General features: G+C 38.4%; 1 protein-coding gene across 2 annotated transcripts in view; it reads right to left on the minus strand.

The window, feature by feature from the left end:
- Positions 1–262: 262 nt before the first annotated feature.
- Positions 263–20,399, minus strand: part of ADCY2 (adenylate cyclase 2) — a 203,965-nt gene continuing 183,828 nt past the window's right edge. For both annotated transcript variants that reach the window (XM_071454599.1, XM_071454607.1), the window contains 7 exons: positions 19,737–19,821; positions 13,922–14,080; positions 9,474–9,620; positions 8,287–8,394; positions 6,136–6,250; positions 1,556–1,680; positions 263–1,044 (listed from right to left, as the gene is read on the minus strand). In XM_071454599.1, the coding sequence (XP_071310700.1) occupies positions 892–1,044; positions 1,556–1,680; positions 6,136–6,250; positions 8,287–8,394; positions 9,474–9,620; positions 13,922–14,080; positions 19,737–19,821 (892 nt within the window). In that variant the 3' untranslated portion in view covers positions 263–891. The remainder of the gene's footprint in view (positions 1,045–1,555; positions 1,681–6,135; positions 6,251–8,286; positions 8,395–9,473; positions 9,621–13,921; positions 14,081–19,736; positions 19,822–20,399) is intronic.

Genomic DNA, 20,399 nt, shown 5'->3' on the forward strand with positions numbered 1-20,399 from the left:
AAGTCAGTCTTCTGAATCACCTAGGTAGTGACTGCAAAGGTGCCTAGGATGCCACCAATGACTGAAGACAGTAGAGGTGATTTAGTTTCTGAAAGGCAATAGCAAGTCTAGCAGATATTATTGACCAAGGCTGTTGGGACAGCTGGCCTCAACATCTAACTACTGAATAAAAAGCAGAGGCAGCAGCAGAAAACACGCAGCTTTAGAGTGACAGAAGCCAAGGAAGGAAGCAAAACTAAGAGACAGCAACAGTAAGACAAAGTACATATAAACTTTTAATGAATTAACTTTACAAAAGACAATAGCTTCAAAACATTTGACACGTTTGTACAAAACTATTCCAGCATTTTCAGTTCTCTCTTCAGAAAGAATGCCAGCAAACCACCCAACGTGTCCCTGGCTATGAGATGCAACTGGTGATGACATCCAAATCATGTGTGGACAGAGTAAACTTATTTACAATACTGTATACTTTAATACCAGTCTAGTATGCTATTGGGGAGCGACTGTATTTTCCAGAAAACACCATGCATCAGAAAATAGTATGCACCCCTAGCTTTATTGCCTTTTTTCCCCGCATTTGTCACTAACACTTCTCTTTAGTCCTTTCAGGATGCATTCCCTCCTTTTGATTCCTATTCCTTCTTTTCTTGTCTTTGAATAACAGTGCAAGTAGCAGTACAATCTTCCAGTCCTATAGCGTACATCACAACTGTCCTTGAACATAGAAATATCAAGGTGCAAAATGATGGCTCATGGGACTATTCTGCAGCCATATTAAAATAAGTGCCACATACCAGAAAATAGCACGCATGTTAAGGGCCAAAATGTAGTTAAAAAGTGCGTGATACTTTCCTGAAAATATGGTATTGATGACACATACAAGCATCTTCAAGATGCCACATTCCCTTGTGAAAGGGATCTTGTCATTTCTGTATGTACAAAGTATGTCTTCAATTCTCCTTTTCCTTTTACATTTATTATTCCTCTGCAGGTGCTCATGTACCCCAGTGTCTGCAGGACGTTGTTTGTCTCCTCTGTAACCTGCAACAATACAGTAATACAGCCAGTGTTGATAACAAAGCAGAGCAGAACCTTCTTCCGGAATGTGAAGATAACATAATGTTCTCTTCATTTTTAAGGGGTTTGCTGTAATGCTTGTAAGGCCTTTAAAGGTCTCAGGTGAGGTTTGAACACCTAAGCATTCAAGCAGTCTGTTGCTGGATTGCCTATTCTAATCATTTACATCAAGAATCAAATTTGGTGTAACCACATCTGTATCCAGGGTTGCCAGCAGAGAGCTTGTAGATAGATAAATGGAACTAGGGACAATACTCTTCCTCATAGCACTCTCCTCATCTTCAGGACCTTATTTTCACTTGAGTAGAACCAAGCTTCCCCATTATTCTACAACTGCTAAGGACATGTAAATGAAGTGATGGTAAGGAAATGGTTAGCATCACCTTTCAGAGCTGCTGTTGCCAGATTCTTACATAACTGTTTGTGAACCAAACGTTAGCCCATTTTGCCATTTTAGCACAAAATCAAGGCTTACCTGTATTTTATCTAAGACGCCAGTGCTGTCCATCCTGCTGGCCACATTTACTGTATTGCCCCATATATCATATTGTGGTTTTTGAGCTCCAATTACTCCAGCTATTACAGGTCCATGGTTTATACCTGGAAAGCATCAGAACTTAACATTAGCAATGAAGAGAAAGGCAACAAAGCTGGTGAAGGCCCTGTAGCACAAGTCCTATGAGGAGCCTGTGAGGGAGCTGGGGTCATTTAGCCTTGAGAAAAGGAGGCTCAGGGAAACCTTATCACTCCCTACAGCTCTCTGAAAAGAGGCTGTAGGTAGGTGGGGGTTGGTTTCTTCTCCCAGGCAAGCAATGACAGTGTAAGATGACAGTCTCAAGCTGTGCCAGGGGAGATTTAGGTGATCATTAGGAGGAATTGCTTCACATTCAAGTGTGACTAGACATTGGAATGGGCTGCCCAGGAAGGTGGTGGAGTTATTGTCCCCGGAGGTGTTAAAGAAAAGACTGGATGTGGCATTTGGTGCCATGGTCTAGTTGACACGGGAATGTTCAGTCATAGGTCAGACTTGATGATCTTAGAGGTCTTTTCAAACTTAACTGATTCTGTGATTCTGTGAAGATCCACCAAACAAGGACACAAAGTGCATCTGGAATATAGCAAGTCGATGAACGCAGCATTTGCCCCTCACTCAATAGGGAGTATGGCAGCAAACATCATGGTTTTATTAACCATTTATGGCAGGAGAATGTTAGTTATAGAAATGTCAAAAGTCAGTTCATCTAATTTTAGTTTTACAGCTCCCTCCCATCCTGAGTAACTTGCTATTTTGAACCACTGGCACCCTAATAATGACCTGCTGCTGCCTTTATTATGTAGCATGGAACCACACTGTGGGTGAGCAGCAGCTTCTGAGAAAACAGATATACAAGAATTTCTTTTAATTTCTACTTGTAGTGAAAAGGGCCTCTCCTCTGCAATAGTTAATGGCCCTATCAAGTTGCTTTTATAGTATTCTTTGCTTCTTAAATGTAGAATAAACTAAAGAGAATGAGCTGAAAGGATTTGAAGCCTTGTTCTGAAGGCTGGATTGACCAAAGACTTTTCCTAAAGATCTGCAATATGTATTCATATACTTTGTACATTATATATGTATTCAAAATACATTATAAATGTATTTTGAAAATTCAAAATTCATTATATATGTATTCAAATACTTTGATTAAGTATGATGTAGAACAGAAGCTATAGTCCCTCGTTAGACTCTGGGCATTTTTTATCTTGCAGTAAGTTTGTAACCTATATTACGTCTGTAAAGTAAATGAGTTTTACTTTGCTAGTAGGGAAAGAAACCAGGAGGTAAAATCCAAAGTACTATTGATAACCAGCATCAAAGGTATTATAATTTTAACTGTACATACTGATGAGCAGGAAAGACAAGTTAGGCCTAGTGAGAAATTAAACCTGAACAAGTAAGTAATTTGGATTTATAAAATTATCTCAATGGATCATAACTGATTTCTGTTAGCTCCTTGACAGAAACCATCATTAGGGATATATCTGTGCAGTCAAATGAAAGTGTGATTGTAGGATGGAGAGGGATCTCAGAGTTGGCTCATCTGATATGCAACATGGCAGCACAGGCTAGCAACAACACTATCAGCCCACTTGGAAATCCTGGAAAACGTGACTGTAGAAGTTAAATTGGGAAAAGATGCAAACACTACAAGATAACAAATGGAACCTGATATATGTTACTGTACAAGCTGGCTTGTACTGATAAATAAGAAACCCAGCTCAGTTCCGCAAACCGGGCCCTGGGTTGATAGATAGGGAACTTCACCTATCACATTCCATCCTGGGCTGGACATCTCACTGGTGGACATCTCACTGGTCAGGAGTTGGGCTGTGGGAGGATCAGACCAATGAGCTGTCTAAATCTGGGAGTCTTGAACTCCCTATATAAGGAGGCTCTTAACAATAGAAGAGCTGTTTGTTGCATGGAGCTTGGAGGTGTGTGTGTTGTCCCTGTCTCTAACCACCAACCCCACAGAACATGTGAATTATTAAACATAATAGATATATATTTTTCTAAGTGCTCAGGGTTCAATGCACAAAGAGACTTTGGCATTGCAACACTTTGCATTAACAACTGAGCCATGGATGGGTTTTTCTACTTCATGACATACAACCTGTAGAAAACACTGGGGAACTAAGACTGGAATCCACAAAAGCCATCTGCTGGGTAGTCCAATCTGGTTAGCAGGGAATATTGAAGAGATGTGTGTAGCCATGGTACAGAAACTGGGGCAGTGCAGTAGGATTTTCCTACAAAATACAATGGGCAGGAAGGGACTTTTATTTTTTACCTCCTTCCTGAACCACTGGTGTTGATAGCTTGAGAAATACCTCAGGGGCTCAGGAGTCACCTTCAGATGCCTCCGCCTTTGAGGAAACTTATACCAGTATATCTTAGGGATGTGTTCTGGCCACCCAAGCATTGTGGGATATGCTGCTCTATGTCATTCCTGCTGGTGTTTCATCTTTTTTGCGTGATGCACATGAATGTTTTAGGGGCATGGCTGGAAGAGTAGTACTCTCACTACAGGGGGATGCTCTAACAGAGGGTGATATTATCTATCTCTTTCTCTCATATCCAAAGCAATATTTAATCATTCTATGAAATATAACACTGTTCAGCAGGAATGACAGAGAATACCTCATTCTGAAGTATCCTACAGCTTGGGCTCATGGCTAGCCTCACCCAAAACCAGGAACCAAATTAAGTCACCTACAACACAGACAAATGTTCCAACTATGAAGTTACATGGAAAATAACACACCAGCCTCTGTTCTGAAAGAAAGTAATACCTGTGCAAAACTTGCTGCAAAAGCATATCTGAGCTTGTCTCAAATCAAGTATCTCAACTTGCAGAAGGGGAGGAATGCCTAAAATGTCATCTAGATGCTCCTCTCCCTTATCTGACAAGATCAGAGCAGTGTGTACCTCCTAAGTCACACTAGCATTTCAGGCACTCACAGAAGATTATGAAAGATGAGACCTCTAATGAGTTGCAAAAATTTCAGACTTAGATGCTGGCCAAGGGAGGCTTTTACAAAGGGCAGTTAGGGTACAAATCCTTACAGTGGGGACTAGGTCAGAAGTAGTTGTTAAAATGTTTCTGTGGCTACAATTAGTATAGATATCAGAGGCTTTCATCATCAGGTATTGGGAAGTGGAGAAGAAGTGATGTGAAAATAAAGATCTCAGTGGTGCCTATGTTGCATTATGGTGGCACAAATACCACTTTGGGGCCTGTGTTTCTTTTTAGAGTTAAAACATTTTTTCATTTCATGAAGCAAAGGAGTCCTAGTTCTCTGTAATCTTTAGAAAGATCAGTAAAAATCCAAAGTTAAGCATTTTGTTTTGCTTTATGGTCCCCACTTGAAAGGACCTAGTACTGCTTTAAGCAGTTTGCAGATGTAGCCCTGGCACCCAACAGTTCTCTCTCTCTACTGAAGCTGCTGGTCTGTGCAATGTCAGCCATGGCCAGAACCATCAAGTTCTGTAACACTCTGAGAAGGAAGCGTACTTCTGATTTGCTTTGTCATTTTTAGCAAGGAATACAGAACATACTGGCAAAGGAGTGCCCTAAGAAGCTTGTTTCAAGTCAGAAGACAGCAAGTTTTGCCAGTGGGTGGCACTGTGAAATAGACTTAAGAGAAGCAGCTGAAAGGAAAAGCAAGCGGTACAGCAAGAAAAAGACAAGACAGGAGAATAACGGTTGGAAATCAAATACTTCTGACACATTTACGGAATTTATGGGTTCTCAATATTTGTTTACTGTTTTCATTTCACACTTTCCACGTTACATATTGCATTGTGAAACTGCTGTGTACTGCTATCAGGAAATAAACATTTTGGAACATATGGTTCTTGACCAGCTCTGAATTAATTTATCATTCTTTCTACTGCTTATTGCAGCTGTCTGTTTCTTTTTAAAAATACCAGGATGCACAAGAAAAAGCAATTAGAAACTGAAACATAAGGGATACCTCCTTCCAAGATAAATAACTAGTCATCTTTGCTCTTACCTGAATAACAAAGGCAAATATTCTCCCTTGTCAAACAGTTCAAAAGAAAGAGTACATTTTTGTGTGCTTGCTTGAATTTAGTACATGTAAAATATTTCAAACTGCAGCCTCACTGACCGCTTATAGCTCCTGTCCTCTGAAAAAACATTGATATAGTTTTGCAAAGCCCAATCTAGAGTTTTATTGTGTATTCTTTTTGTATTTGTAAACTTCCAAAAATGCACAGCTTATAACCTCTGCAATAATTTTTAAAGAGTTACCATAAAACCACTCAAAGCCACGTGAACAAATTTTTTCAACCATTCTTTAAATAGGAATACTGCCCTTTTCCAAGTCTAGCCTTGAAACACTCTAGGGGGTGATGGGCAATACCACATAGGCTGCTTTTAAACAAGGTGAAGATGGTGCTGTTTACTATCATGGCCCTTTTGGTCAGTTCTACTACTACATTAATTCTCCCCCTTGTCCATGATGCTCTCCTAAGAATCATGTGATACTCACCTACTCGTAACTTGAAGTCATTGAATGAATGCTTGTTTATGACATCCAGTTTTGCCACCAAGGCAAATGCAAACTCCACCATGGTTCCTATGTGCATATACTGTCGTTCAGGTTCCTGAATTCAAAAGACAAACAAACAGTGTAAAATCAGTCTTGTGAGCCTTGGCTGCTGTAAGAAAACAACCAAAATACACTTGAAGACACTTAAGCCCTTAGGGATGCCCTCTACAGGCAGATGCAGAGAAGTAACGTAGAAGATGGTACCCTGTGCAGCATCAGTTAGATCAAACAATGGCCAAGAGACAGCATTTCACTTGTGTACAACCAGGCAGTCTAGTGGTGATAGATCCAAACATGCCTAATCCAACATTTTGATTGTTAAGTGACTTATTAGCTGCTGTTTAATCCCACAGGCACTCAATATCTATGTGTGCCTAGAATTTGTTAATTCATTTTCTTTAAGTGTCTGCTTCTATTGTATTCCCTTTCATAATAAATAATGCTTGTGGACAGCCCTACAGAGATTCTTCCCTCTCACTGTTGCACAGCTCAGCACTCTTATAAAATGCTTAAGATCCAGTGAAATTCACAATTTTAAGAATTCTTCCACTGATCTCATCTTGCAGATAAACAAGTACATCTGAGAACATTTAACAGACCTGAAAATGACTAAAACGCAAGAGGAAGAGGGCAACCCCACTCTGCACTTTTACTTACAGAGCTTATACCACTTATCAAGGCTGTAGACTTAATCTCTCATACATAACAAAGCAACCTTATTTTAAATACTGTTTTGAGTCCTTTCAGGCTGAGGAGAAAATTGATTTTGGTGTCCCACAGCCCAAGGTAGGATCCTTACAAGTGATTGATTTCATAAGACATGGACTCATTGATCTCTATGAGAAATTACTGTATCTTCCCTATTTCTTGAGATAAAGGGACAGAAGAGATGGACAGATGACAACTTCAGAGAATGATTCATGGAGTGCATGCATCAGCCTAGGGTGGGACAGTAGTGGTGCTTGCTGGAGCAGCTGTTTAGATAAATGAAGCCTGTTTCATTTGGAGTTCACTCCTAGCTAAAACAGATGGTTTCCTGTTCAGCTGATATATTCAGACCCCTTCCTCAGGCACTTAGTCTTCCTTGGATGCTTGTTTTAAGCTGGGGGTGGTTCCCAGCAGTATGTCTAGCAGTCAGTCATTGCCTCACTAGGTACTGCAGGATCTGTGCATCTTTGGGAATCTGGAATGAAGGCTGCTGAGTTTTGGTGGGTTTCTTTTGAGAATGCGAACTAAAACACCCAAGGAATGCTGAACTGTGGATCTCCTGATTGTGGAAATAACTCACGTGATAAATTTCTTCCTCTGCATACACTAGTTTTAGTTGTGATTGAGAACTCTCTATATCTTCATATCTTTGGTCTGCAGCTCTGCATTTTCTTCATCTCCTTCACCTCCCTGCATTAAATGTCAGAGCTAATTTAAAATAATCCTTTGTCCTCAGGATCCTTAGGGTCTATAGTTCATGTAGTAATTGCTTGTGTTTAGAAGGAACATGAGTTTGGCAAGAGCACATTAATCCTTAGCAGAGACTGTGTTGAATCTTAATTGCTGTCTCTCTGTTGCCAACCTATAGTACTCTAAAGATCATGGCAGAGGCAAGGTTTTTGAAGAAGTTATGAATTGCTTTTCTGATCTGGATTTCCAGTGACTGCAGTTCCTAATCTTACCATATTAAGTAAACTAGAAACAAAGGAATATATTCTCAGTGCTGATTCTGAGGGTTCTAAAAGTGTATAGTTAGTAAGGGAAATCATCCCTCCTAGCTCACAATGGAAAACTTTAATTCTTGCAATCTTTTGTATGCTTTGTAAATCCAGTCCTGATGTAGCACATAGGAATGAAATGCTGTACTGCATCCAGAGTAGAAGGCCTGTTTTAGCAAATACAGAGGTGGCATTTTCAAACTGCAATGTGAAGAAAAATTCACAGAGTGTATACTAAAGTATATACTTGTCCAGTACAATACAATCTATGCTAATAAGAAAAAAACTAGGCCACATTATTATACATAACCTGCAGCTTAATGAACAAAATTTTAGCCTTCATTTGAATATGCTTTTTATTAAGCAGAAACATGTTTTCCTGTACCTGACACTGTTCTTGGTTGGGTGTAGCACTGAGTCCTGTTGCTGCCATGTAAGTGCTTCCAATGGTCTTTATCTTTTCAACTCCACTGAACTTTGGCTTTGACAACAACTGTAAAACAAGGACAGTCATTCATTATTCAGATCAGCAGTCCTGTTAGTCTAACACCAATCAGAGAATCAAGTCTTAGAACAGTTTCTGTATGGACCTCAAATGGCTTCACAAATATATACAGGATGAAGGACTTAAGGATGGATAAAACAATGGTTACAGAACTCCAAGGAAAGGGAAATTCTTTCTTCTAAAATAACTTTTTACTATAAAGAAATTAAATTTATGGTAGTGAGCATAAATTCAATCTTATTTTACATACAGCTTATAAAAGTCAGTAGACTTTGCACTCCTGTGATATTGGAAGTGGATCACCATGCCCGCCAACAGTTAAGCTTTAGGCAGCTTTCTGAAAGTAAGCATCCATTCCATGACAGTGGAATATTCCATGCCAGTAGGACTAAAATCCAAGGATTTTAGTATATATATCCCAGTTTGTTTTGAACATTGATCACCCAATGCTCTCCAAACGGGTTTGCTGCTAAAATACCCTCTATAGCTGCAGACCCACAAATCCAGACTGTGCTTTCTGAGTCATGACATGATTTTAATACCTTTTACTGGTATCTTCGTCACTAATGACTTCCCTATAGAGAAATACTGTTCTCAGTGAGGCCTTTATAGATGCCTTTTCCCAATCCATCTGTAGTCATACTCTCTATTTGCTTCTGACTTCAGAGAATGGAACATCACAACTTTTATAGTCCTTTGACGTGCTTGTGTATCAAATCATCAGTGCAGATCAGGTATAACACAAAGGTTATACCTGACTTTAGACATTCGTATTTAGAACCTATGGTTAATCCATGGCATGTAATGTAATTGTCTCAAAAACTGCAGCTAATGGGCAAAAAAAAAAAATACTCATAGGATTCTCATTATAGGACATCAAAAGCAACTGAATATGATGTGAGATCAGCATCTGATTTATCCCACATAAATCTATTTTTCCTTTAATAGTCCCTGTAAGTATTTTCTGACAGCTTTTCCACTCTCCCCTTTAAGTATGTTTTCTGACTGTTGCATATCATGAGTTAGTAAGATTGAAACCATATGTCAATCACTGTTGTAGTACATACATCATCAAAGTCTGCAATGATCTCATTTAGCAGCCTGAGACATTCCAACCCTTCCTTATTTACATCAGATTCTGTGTAAAATTCCTTGAAATCCGGAACAGAGGCAAACATGACACAGACGCAGTCATAGGACTGGTGATACAGGTCCTGTCCAAAAGAAAACAGTATAAAGAAAAAAAATTATCATAGCCTGCTGTAAATAACTTTCCTAATTAACATGCAGTATCCAGGATCTAAAACCAGAGGTGCTGCAGTAGTTGGAATGCCTTAAGATGGAGGTTGGATGTTTTTTGCATTTAGCTGCGTTTATTAATTTAAAACAATGCATAAACCTATTCATAAAAGAGAATTAACATATAAAGCTGAAAATATTGTAATGATTTTTTTTCTTCCTGAACATTAACTTTGTGAAAACAAAATGTTCACTAATTCATTAGACAGGGCCCATCTCTGAGACTTCATATGAAGAGAATTTAGTCTGGCTTACATGGCTGAAAATGTATTTTGTAAAACAATATCCAATTTATTATTAGCTGTTTGTTATTGTACTAACTAAAAAACTGAACCAAAATCACAAACTCAATGTACTACAAATGAATAATGCAAAATGACCCTGATTGATAGTTCCAAACGTAAAATGACAATATGCCTAAGAAGACAAAATAATTATCCTTTCTTTTGCATAACAAGGAGCTGGGCCAAAAAGAAAGAATTCATCTGAACTGAAACTTACTAATGGCAGAGTCTGCACTGCCTTCTGTGACCACTGAAATGAGAGCATCTCTACTCCACAGAAAGATTCTGGTGCTAAAAATGACCACCTCCTACTACCCCCTTCACTTTCCTCTCCACTGCCCTTGAACTATCTCTTGCCCTTGAACTATCTCACTGCCCTTGACTATCTCTTCCTTCGGGACAAATTCACATCCCCCCCAAAAAGATAGAAAGAAGAAAAAAATGTTAAACTAACACTTAAAAAAGAAATAACATCTATACACAAAGGTAGACATAGCGATAAACAAGGCTGCTATCTACTTTTATGTAAAACTACCTTCAAGTTATTATTTGAGTAACAAGGGATTTCAACATTCACATAAAAAGGATTTATTCTGTGAGTTCAAGAAGCATAAGATAGTATTTCCCTTTTTACTTAGCAAAGCTTGGGTTTTTGCAATTTGACAGTCAGTGTGTCCTTTTGGAAGAATGTGGTGTGTCTGTACACAGATGTGCACAGACATAATGGATCTTTACTGCTGATGTATAACTGAAAAATAACAGAACTACGGGAAAACTGCTGACTGCTTCATCCCATCACAGGTGTGAGGGAAGTTTCTGAGCAAACATGAAAATAATGATGGACAGGAAGAACACATGCAGCTGGAGGAGATAAATTTTTTATAACTAGATTTTTGTGCCTCCTGTATTTTCTAGGGATTTTATACCCATAGCGTTGCTGAAGCTCCACCACAACTGTATGCTGTAGGGATGGAATACATTGATTCACAGCTCCAGCTGTTATTCTCTTGTTGCACCATGATTAAATCCAGATTTTTGAGACTCTGCTGTGGGAAACCCAAGGGTCAAGCCAGTAAGGAAATCTGGTCTGACTGTGAGTGTGTGGTGTCTGGGGAGTCAAGCAGGGCACCTGTTGGCTCACTGGAGCTGCTCACTGTGAGGGGAATTTGGCCCCTTCTCAGGTGGTGCAGGTGTGACTGCCTGAGTGGCTCCTGCATGGTCACATGGGGTATTTCCTTAAAAGGGTACAGAGACTGCATTCCGTGGTTAACTCAGCTTTACTTCTATTTCCTCGTCATCTTCCCTGTAACTTCATTTCAATTATAGCGACCCATTTGTCCTCCTTTCTCTCTAATACTGGCAATATCCATCTCCACTAATGAATGCTCAATAACATAGCACCATCATGGAACAACAAGTGGCACTATTTATAACAAGATAACTAGTAATTGTGACTATCACAATAAATTTCAGAGAATTTCAAGGAGTCATCCCTATCTAGTTTATTTTGATCATAATAATAAAGGATGTTACAATTGAGTGCCTTAATTTTCCTGAGAGTTCTTCTCTTGAAACAGTACTCTCCAAAATGTGTAGTCAGAAAATTAAGTGCAATACTATTCTAGGAAGGAATAGCTTTTCTTATTTTAACAAAAATAAAATCATCCTGTCTTTTGCATTCAATCCTTTTCTTTTTCCTCTTTAATACCATCTGAAATTCTGCAAGTATGTTCCTTTTACTGTCCCCTCATCTCCAATGCCTGAAGATCTTCCTGGGATAGGGAAGGGAAACCAGTCCAGTTCTATCCCTTGGAAGGGTATGGCGGTCAGCTTCTCTGGGGCAGAATTTTTGCTCTAAGTAAAGTGCTAGCTCCATCCTGTAGCTAATAAAGCACGATTCCTCTTGCTCAGTGATGGGCTTGCCAGTTAGCTTGCAGCACAAAAACTCCCAAGCACTTTTTACTAATAGGGAATCTGAAGGATAAAAGCATTAAGGAGAAAGCTGCAAAAGCCAGGTGCAGATATATTTAATCCTGGCCCTGTTTCCTGCTTTTCATTTTAGATTTGAGCCTTTCAATTGGAAAATAACCTGTCTTGTATCCAGCATGCAGACTATAAAGCAGAAACCCAGCTCTGGAGGTTCTGGTAAGGCAAACAAACCTTTATTATTTACTCTAAGGGCCTTTGCTTTTGGTGGATTAGCATTAGTCAATATATATATCTTGTTAAAAAAAGACCTTTGTTGGTCATTTGAAACTACCATGCAACTGCTCCAAGTTAGCATTTATCCACTCACTTTTTCCCTTTCCATTTCTCCTGCCTGCTTTTCAGCAGCGCACTTTGCTTTCCCTTTTCTCCATATACAGCTGCATGCATAAAATACTAAGGGAAGTAGTATTTGGAAATAGAATATTCATCCATTTTCTTAATCTCAGAATCTGTCTTAGAAAAGAACAAACATAAAACTATACTAACTTGAATGTTTGCAGCTAAGGAAAATGTGGACAAATTTCAATGTCATATCTGTTGACTTAGATATCCACACAGAGTAAACAAAGGCCTAATCTGCCCTAACATCTGTATCTACATACAGAACCTTGCTGATATTGAAAGAAATCTAAAGACATGACAGATACTTATATTCCTGAATACTTCCAGAGATTTGAAAGGGCCTTCCTTTGAAAACTCTTGAAAGAAACAAAACAAGGAACAACTTGAGTTTGTTTTTTTTGGGTTTTTTTCAATGGATGTCATTAAAATCATGTCACATCATTTTTACTTCACCTGACATGATGAGCTGGGGAGCTCAGCACTTTACAATTTCTGTGCTTCATTAAAGTAAGTAAACTCATTCCAACCTAAGAATCTTGAGCGGTGACAAGATAAATCTGGTAGCTGATACAAAGGTAAGCAGATGGTGTTGCTCTGCTGGGAAGCTGAGGTGGAGTAGCACATAATCAAGAAAGCAATCTCCTGATGGTTTGCTGTGTTTAATGCCTTAACTGAGAACTGGAGCTGAGTCAACTTGGCTTCTAGCCAAAATCTTCACTGCATTCAAAGGAACCCCACAGCAATTTTTGTTAGCTACCAAATGAATATTTGCTGGGAATACTAAAGTGTTGAAATGCAGTCCTGATTAATACTGCTTAATGCAAACCACAGTGAAAAGGAAGATGTTGTCCTTTTTGGCTCAGAAGATCAAAAATGAATCCCTAAATCTGCCCTCTGCCCTCTTTTGTCTTTTTTGAAACAATTATTTGGCAAGCACAGGTAATTAAAAATCTTACATTTAAGATCTCTATAGCTGCTACTCTCTCTAAATAGATTTATATATATATGTATTTTTTTTTCTTTATTATTACTGTAAAGGAATATTAGGAGCAGATCTAATTTCCAGAAAAGTAAAGATGGATCTTTTGGGTGACTTTTCTGGTGCTTGGATTAGGTCCATTTAACAGTAAATAAACAGGTAATTCAGTGTTCAGAACATCTTTCCAGAATTAACATAGCCACTATTTTGGGGAAAAAGTTAATTTTCACTCCAATAAAAAAGCTCTCCAGTGAACAGAAGAAAATTCAGAACCCGGTTGCAACTCCACTCTGATCATGGAGGAAAAGTATCTGCATGCATATGATTTAAAATTAAACCCATGTTGATTCAGCCATTCTGTTCCTCCTCCTCCTCACCTATTTTTACCATCCTTCAATAGGCAAAAGTGCATTGCCATTTAGGAAAATTTCACCTTTTTATTTCAAGGTTTTATGGTGCATTCAGTGCTGTAAAGCAAACCTTACAGGAAGGAAAGGGGAAATGAAAGCATCTGTAAATTTATATTTTCGCTGTAAGGACCTACTGTTCAAAACAGCATTAAGTGGTATTTCCAGGGTACACTGCTTTCTTACAGAGTAGAGGATATACAGAGACAGCTGACCTCATTCTTCAGGTTCCTTGCCAAGAAGTGTTCAGCTACGTGGGCTGGAAGCACATTCTCCAGAAGCACCCGATTTAGGTTCTCCATGGTTTCAATCTCCTCCCGCTCTTTTTTGAACTTGTTCTTCCATAGGAAGTCTAACCTACAGTAATATTCATTCTGTTACAAGAGGACACAGAAGTAAAGAAACAATAGGCATCTTGTCCTGCTGGAGTACAGGTTTAAGAGACAAAATAAGCACAGTACACAACTCCTACAATTATTTGGCTACTCAAATATAATTCCAGGTATCAGAGAAGTCACCCCCCAAGCATACATTTTGTTACATACATTTTATCAAATCCAGCAAAAAGGCCCATGAGAAGAAAAGAAAAGTTGCAAGGTGCCTTAAGCAACGGCAGATTTATTTATCTACTCTTAAACTTGAGTAGAAATTCATTACAGAAATCAAACACTGTAATGGAAACAATGTATAGTTTTGCAACTTAATATTATTTTATAAGTGCAGAATTTCACTTACAATAATGGGCATTTTAGGAAGACCCTAGTTTTTACTAACTTGAAGTTATGCCATGCAACCAGCCTGGCGAAAAGAAAACAGCCTATTGTATTGATATGGTTTACATTCAGTATATCAAATCATGATCAGACTACAAAAAATGGCCCAGTCAGCTGGGCCAACTCAGTTTAGTTTTGGTTTTGTTAGTTGCTCTTTTTTTTGGTTGGTTGCTTACTTTTATACTCCTTTCTGTAATACTTTATCCTGCTTTTCTTTTTGTCCCAGAGTTTTCATAGTAACTTTCCAGTAACCACAACAACAATACCTGGAACTATATGAAAATACACAACATCCTTGGAGCATCAGTATGTTTTGAGATCCAGTTTCACTAGAAAGGTGGTGGAAAATTAATAAAACTGCACTTTTGCGGAGCTCTCTCCACTTCCTTTCAATGTTGTCAGGGTGTTGTCATGAATTCTAAGGCATTATTTCCACAGTAAAGCCTCCTCTGGCCTATCTCATTTGACCTGATAAAATCAAGACCTATTTCAATGTAGTCTTAGTGGTTTAACACTATCAGGCAATCTCAATGAAGACTATGTCATTAACCAGGAGAATATGATTATGATGGCAATCTTATTACAGAAAAACTTAAAAGTGCAACCTACTGGTATTAGCAGTCAATAAGCATTGACATAAAAAATGAGAGTAGTCCTTCTGACTGGACAGTGGCTGTAACAGCTCAAAATGATTCATAGGTATTCTGCTGAGATCACAGCAAAAGATAAGAGTAGAAAGTTGAAATTAGATGGTATTAAAATGATTTGGCAAGCTTTTAAAAGGCAATGAAAGAAAAAAAAAACTGATGAAGCAAAACTGTATCTGCAAAATACCTGCAGGATGAAAAAACAGTAAGAGGAAAATGATTCCTCCACTTAAATGTATAGAGAGAAATATACTCAGATTTCCTTTGAATTGGTTGATAAGGGCCAGGTACTATTTAAACATTTAATTACAGAACTGAAAGAGAACATCCATCACATTAAATCACTGTTAACATACTCTCTTTGTGCTGATATCGATACTGCTAAGGACAGAATGCAGACCTCAAATGCACCCCAAAAGAAATATTCTGGCTATTCTGACTCAAAGGTGACATTCTTCTGAAAGTAAAAGGGGTCTTGACATCTTAGAATGGATCATGCTGCATCGCAGAAATCTGGAGTTTGAATGTCAAATAAACAAACAAGCCGGATATTTTAAATAATTATATGTTACTAAAGGGTATTTGCAAACTATAAGCAAAATAAGAGTGGGCAGAGACTTAAATACTTGTACAGACAATCATAAAGGTACAGAGAACCTGAGAACAGATTTCTGCAGGAATTTGGAATTAGGATTTTATTGTTGCCCTGTCATTGTGCCTGTAGTAAATGGCAATTATCAGTCCTATAAAGCTTGAGGTCATGAATAGGGATTTTTTTCAGAACCGTCCACACAATGCAAAATACATGCAGTCACTTTTTTAGAATGTCTTTTTTATATATATGTTAGATATTTATACATCCAAGAACTTGGATTAGTATAAATATAAATACACATAGATGGTAATTCAAATGCCACAAATGGTATTCATGCAGGAAAAATCCAGTAAAACCTTGGGATGTCAAAATCCTTGGTATAAATTGACAAAAGTAACATGGATGCCAGCTGAAACTAAATATCCATAGATTGTACCAACTTTGTAGTGAAAAGAAAAGGTGGTAGCTAAGTGAAGTTTTCAAAAATATGTCTCTTCTTCCAAAGCTAGTATAAAAAAGATAATTTATTTACTACCTTACTCTTTACTGAATTAAATTTAGGCTGCTCCAAAAAAGGGCAAAGAGAACTTAGAGATCAGAAAAAAAAATCAGAATGTATTCTACAATTTGCTTTGAAATTAGAAAAGTCAGCATATCATATTTCAAAAAGAGAAGAGCATTAGCTTATTAACTTATTTTGAATTGTGGTGGGGTTGGTTTTTGTGTTGGTTTGTTTGCATGATATGAAACTTATCCTGATCAGTCAAGACAGACAGAGTGTTGGAGAACTGACAAAGGGTACCGATATAAGGCAAGTCTTTGGAAAATAAGCAGGAACAATAGAGCAAGGTACTTTGTAAAAAAAGCCAGTAAATGCTAAGGAAAAGAGCTATTTAGACTTACTGGCTAATGCTGATACAAGTGGATGAGGTGACATACTTTCTGTAAACATGCCTCCATCTACTACAAAGAAGTAAATGGTCATGTGACTAGCAGTGAAATTTGAAATAAGTTTTCATTGAATTCTTTCAGAAGAGGCTCTTGAAGAGACTACTTTGTTCAAAAAGAGAAGAATTCTCTCGCAAAGTAAAAGCTTGCTAAAAAACAGAACAGAGACAACAAAGAAACAATTTTTACAGCTCTGGGAAGCTGCCACAAGCACCTCAGCATAAAACTACCAATGAAATTCAGTGTGGATAACTACAATATAATCAATCATGGAAAACTATACAGCCAGCCTACAGAGGAACGGAACACATAATATTTTAGGTACTGTTGAGAAAGGAATTCACAGGCTATGTCAATATTGGATTCAAAGCAGATCATAAGAGAGATTTAGTGCTCAACTGTGTTTAAAAGTGAGCACACTCCTTACACAGTCAAGCCCACACCAATTTGGATTCTCCTGGGAAGGGTGGAAGAATCACCATTCTCAGCATACTGTCTGCCTGTTGCCAGCCCATTATCAAGTAACTCTCGGGATCTGTATGCAGGGTGAAATGAGTCACTTCGTCTCAGTGTCAGGAAATGGTTGTCACCTATGCTGGCAAGGCCATCAAAAAAAAAAAAACAGTTTTGCTTTTTCCACCTCACTTTTGTCTGTTCACCCCCATTCTTCTGGCACAAGCATTGCTGTGGCCACACCATAAATCTTGAAAATAGATCTGCCTCAAAACCAGCCACTTCTGCAGGATTAATTTTTAATCCTGACCATTTCTCTATTTTGATCCACTATACATCTACACAGTGAGCTGGGCCAGTACAAATGAGGAGACAAAAGGACAGAAATAAGCAGCAGAGGGGAAGTCTGCTTCTTCCAGTGGCGATGCTAGCTGTGCAGCTACAGGAATTAGGTAGGCTCATAAACCATGTAATGATATACTAACCCTTCCTCTCTTTATCCCCACTGAACCAGTGGCACTGATCCCCTGCTGCTTTTGATTCAGGAGAGGCATCTCTATGACCAGTGGTGAGCAAGCTCACAGAGCTAGGCTTGCAGGAGAGCATCCACTTTTTGTTTGGATGAAGGTTTGGTTACTCATCCTGGGGACAGAGGAACACCGATGGCAGCTGAAGGGAAGTAGAAAGGCTGTCCTTTTCATCACTGCTATTATCTTTAGCATTTTTTAAATAATCAGATATCAAAAAAAGAAAAAATATGTATTATCTGCAAAAAAAATGCAATCACTAACAGAGAAATTACTTGCATATTACCCTCTGTGGAAGAAGGGTAAGGAAGAATTTGACTTTGTTGACACTGCCAAGATGGCTCAACAGCATCCTACAAGTGCCACTCAATAAAAGTAGAAAAGAGGAAGTCTAAAAATAGAAAGACACTGTCACATGAATTTTTATCAAACTGTGAAATTCATTATCAGTGTTGGGAACACCAGCAAGATAAAATGGGTTAAAAAGGGATCAGACAGTGAAACAGAAAGCAGAACAGCCAATAGCTATTAAACACAGCCACAGAAATACTAACTGGCAGAAGGTGGGAAGTATATGTCCATGAATAGGTCACTCTGTGCAGGTTGATTTCCTCCCCTATTCTTTTTCCAAGCATTTGCTACCAATCAATATCACCAACAGTAACTTTAAATGGCAGCTCTTATGCCAGGTATGTATTAAAATTAGTTCATAACATTTTCCATTTTAGACTTTGATTGAGAGCATTTGAAAATGCAGAAGCTTTTTTCTCCTTCTTCTTTAAAGCAGAATAAGTTAGAAAAATCAAAGGCAAAAGACTGAAGGGTTACAAATAAGTGTTATCATGACAAGGATCCTGGACCTACAGCTCCGAAAATGAAGACTTTTTCCATTATACATTAATTTCTTAGTTGGTGTGACAGAGAACACCTGTAGCTGCATGCAGAACAAACTTCCTTGTTGATGTGACTGAGCCCACAAAGAAATCTTTGTTTTCCCAATGAAGATGATATTCTTTCTCTCCTTTATTCTTGGTATTGCACCCTTTGCCTCCATCTGAGACTTGGGTTGACAGTGACTAAAGATTCTCCACTGATGAGATGAAAAACTTGTCCCTCTTTCTGAGGGAAAGTAGCTGTGCTCTAGACCCACTCTGTCACCACCATCAAATGAATAATCTCTAAGTGCTGCTGCTGACAAGGCAGATGAAGAATGTTATTTCTAAATCAAGAAGGATGTTCCCAACTACAATAAATACTGCAGAAACTGCCAGATAAGAATTTTTGTGTAGTAACCTGCAGGGCCTGCATGGCAATTTAAATGACAGTCATTAACTTTTGAGGAGTTATAATGTAAATGAATGATTTAAGGACAGTCTGGGATTAAGTCCTTCCCAAGGCTGCAGTCTGTGAAGGCTCAGGCTGTTCATGAGATCTCACATGGATTGCCTCTTCCGTTTCAGAGCCCTGTCGTGTGCACTGCATTGCTCTGGCACGATGGGCTGGAATTGCATCTTTTAGCCATGAATCCTGTATGAGCCTGAGGATTTAGAGAAAGAACTGCCCTTGCATCTTCCCTCAGCTTAGTACAGGGTAAGACCATTGACATCACATTTGTTCTGGAAAAGCACAACTGGGTCATAAAAGGAGTAGTTTCCTGTTGGGTCACAGTTTTAGTGCAACCATGGCCTCAGCTTGTGGTACACTTCTGTGTGCACGCTGTATTGTTTCTGTGTCTGCACCAAATTGTAATAACTGTGAAGAAAATAGCTTGCAATTAAGCAACCAGGGAGACAGCAGATGGATGCAGACAGATGGGAACAAGGCAGGAAGCTAGGAGCCACCATTGGTCAGAATGAGAAGCAATAGTCACAGTACACTATCAGCATAGTGTCAGTGATAGTTACTGGTGAGTTTTAAGGGCATATTGGAAGGCAAGAAAGAAAATTATGTTATAGATGCTCCTGACACTCCTTTGCAAGGGTATGGGAAAGAACAGGACAAAGGTGTTTCTTTGAGAAGGTGACAGGCTGCATGTGGCAGCTGGCATTGTGTCCACTGGTGCATGTGAAGAGAAGTGTGTGTCTTACCTGTCTACCCAAAACCAGTAATGTGATGAAGAATATGAACAAGGAAATTGAGCCCATTGTCTTCAGGTCCTTCAGTATTCCTGGCCTATAAAATAAAAACATAAGTAAAGCAGACTGCTCAAAAGTTAATCCAATATTACTTCAAGCACAAAAATAAGACCACAATTTATATGCACTCCTTTCTGGTACATAAACTAAGAACATTTAAATATTATACAGTATATTATTTGATAAAATATCATTATTTATATTATGTAGATTTAATTACCCCTACAATACTCTCTGCAAATGTGCCTACATTTTGAAGTCCAATAATAAGATGAGGATTTAGGAAAAATAATGTCCTTTTTTACTTGTAAATGGAGAGCATTTGTGGCTTATTCTATACAAGTAGAATAAAAATAGATTTTTAATGCAATAACGCTATTTCCATTGTGGAGAGCTCGACCATATCCAATGAATATGCATAAAAAGAAACTAAAGCACCTATCTCCCAAGATACCTTTTCTCCTGAGGAGGCACAAAACTAGATCTTGTAAAGAGTTTATTAAAAACTCTGCTTTGGCAAAAGTCACTAAAGGCAATGGAAAACAGTTCACACTAGAACTCTCCTACTCATGCCACTGAAAGAAGAACCTTGATAAGAGATTTAGGAAGGAAAAT

Source organism: Agelaius tricolor, unplaced genomic scaffold (assembly GCF_023055355.1).
Source record: "Agelaius tricolor isolate 1412-34295 unplaced genomic scaffold, bAgeTri1.0.p SCAF_2, whole genome shotgun sequence".
Classification (NCBI taxonomy): Eukaryota; Metazoa; Chordata; class Aves; order Passeriformes; family Icteridae; genus Agelaius; species Agelaius tricolor.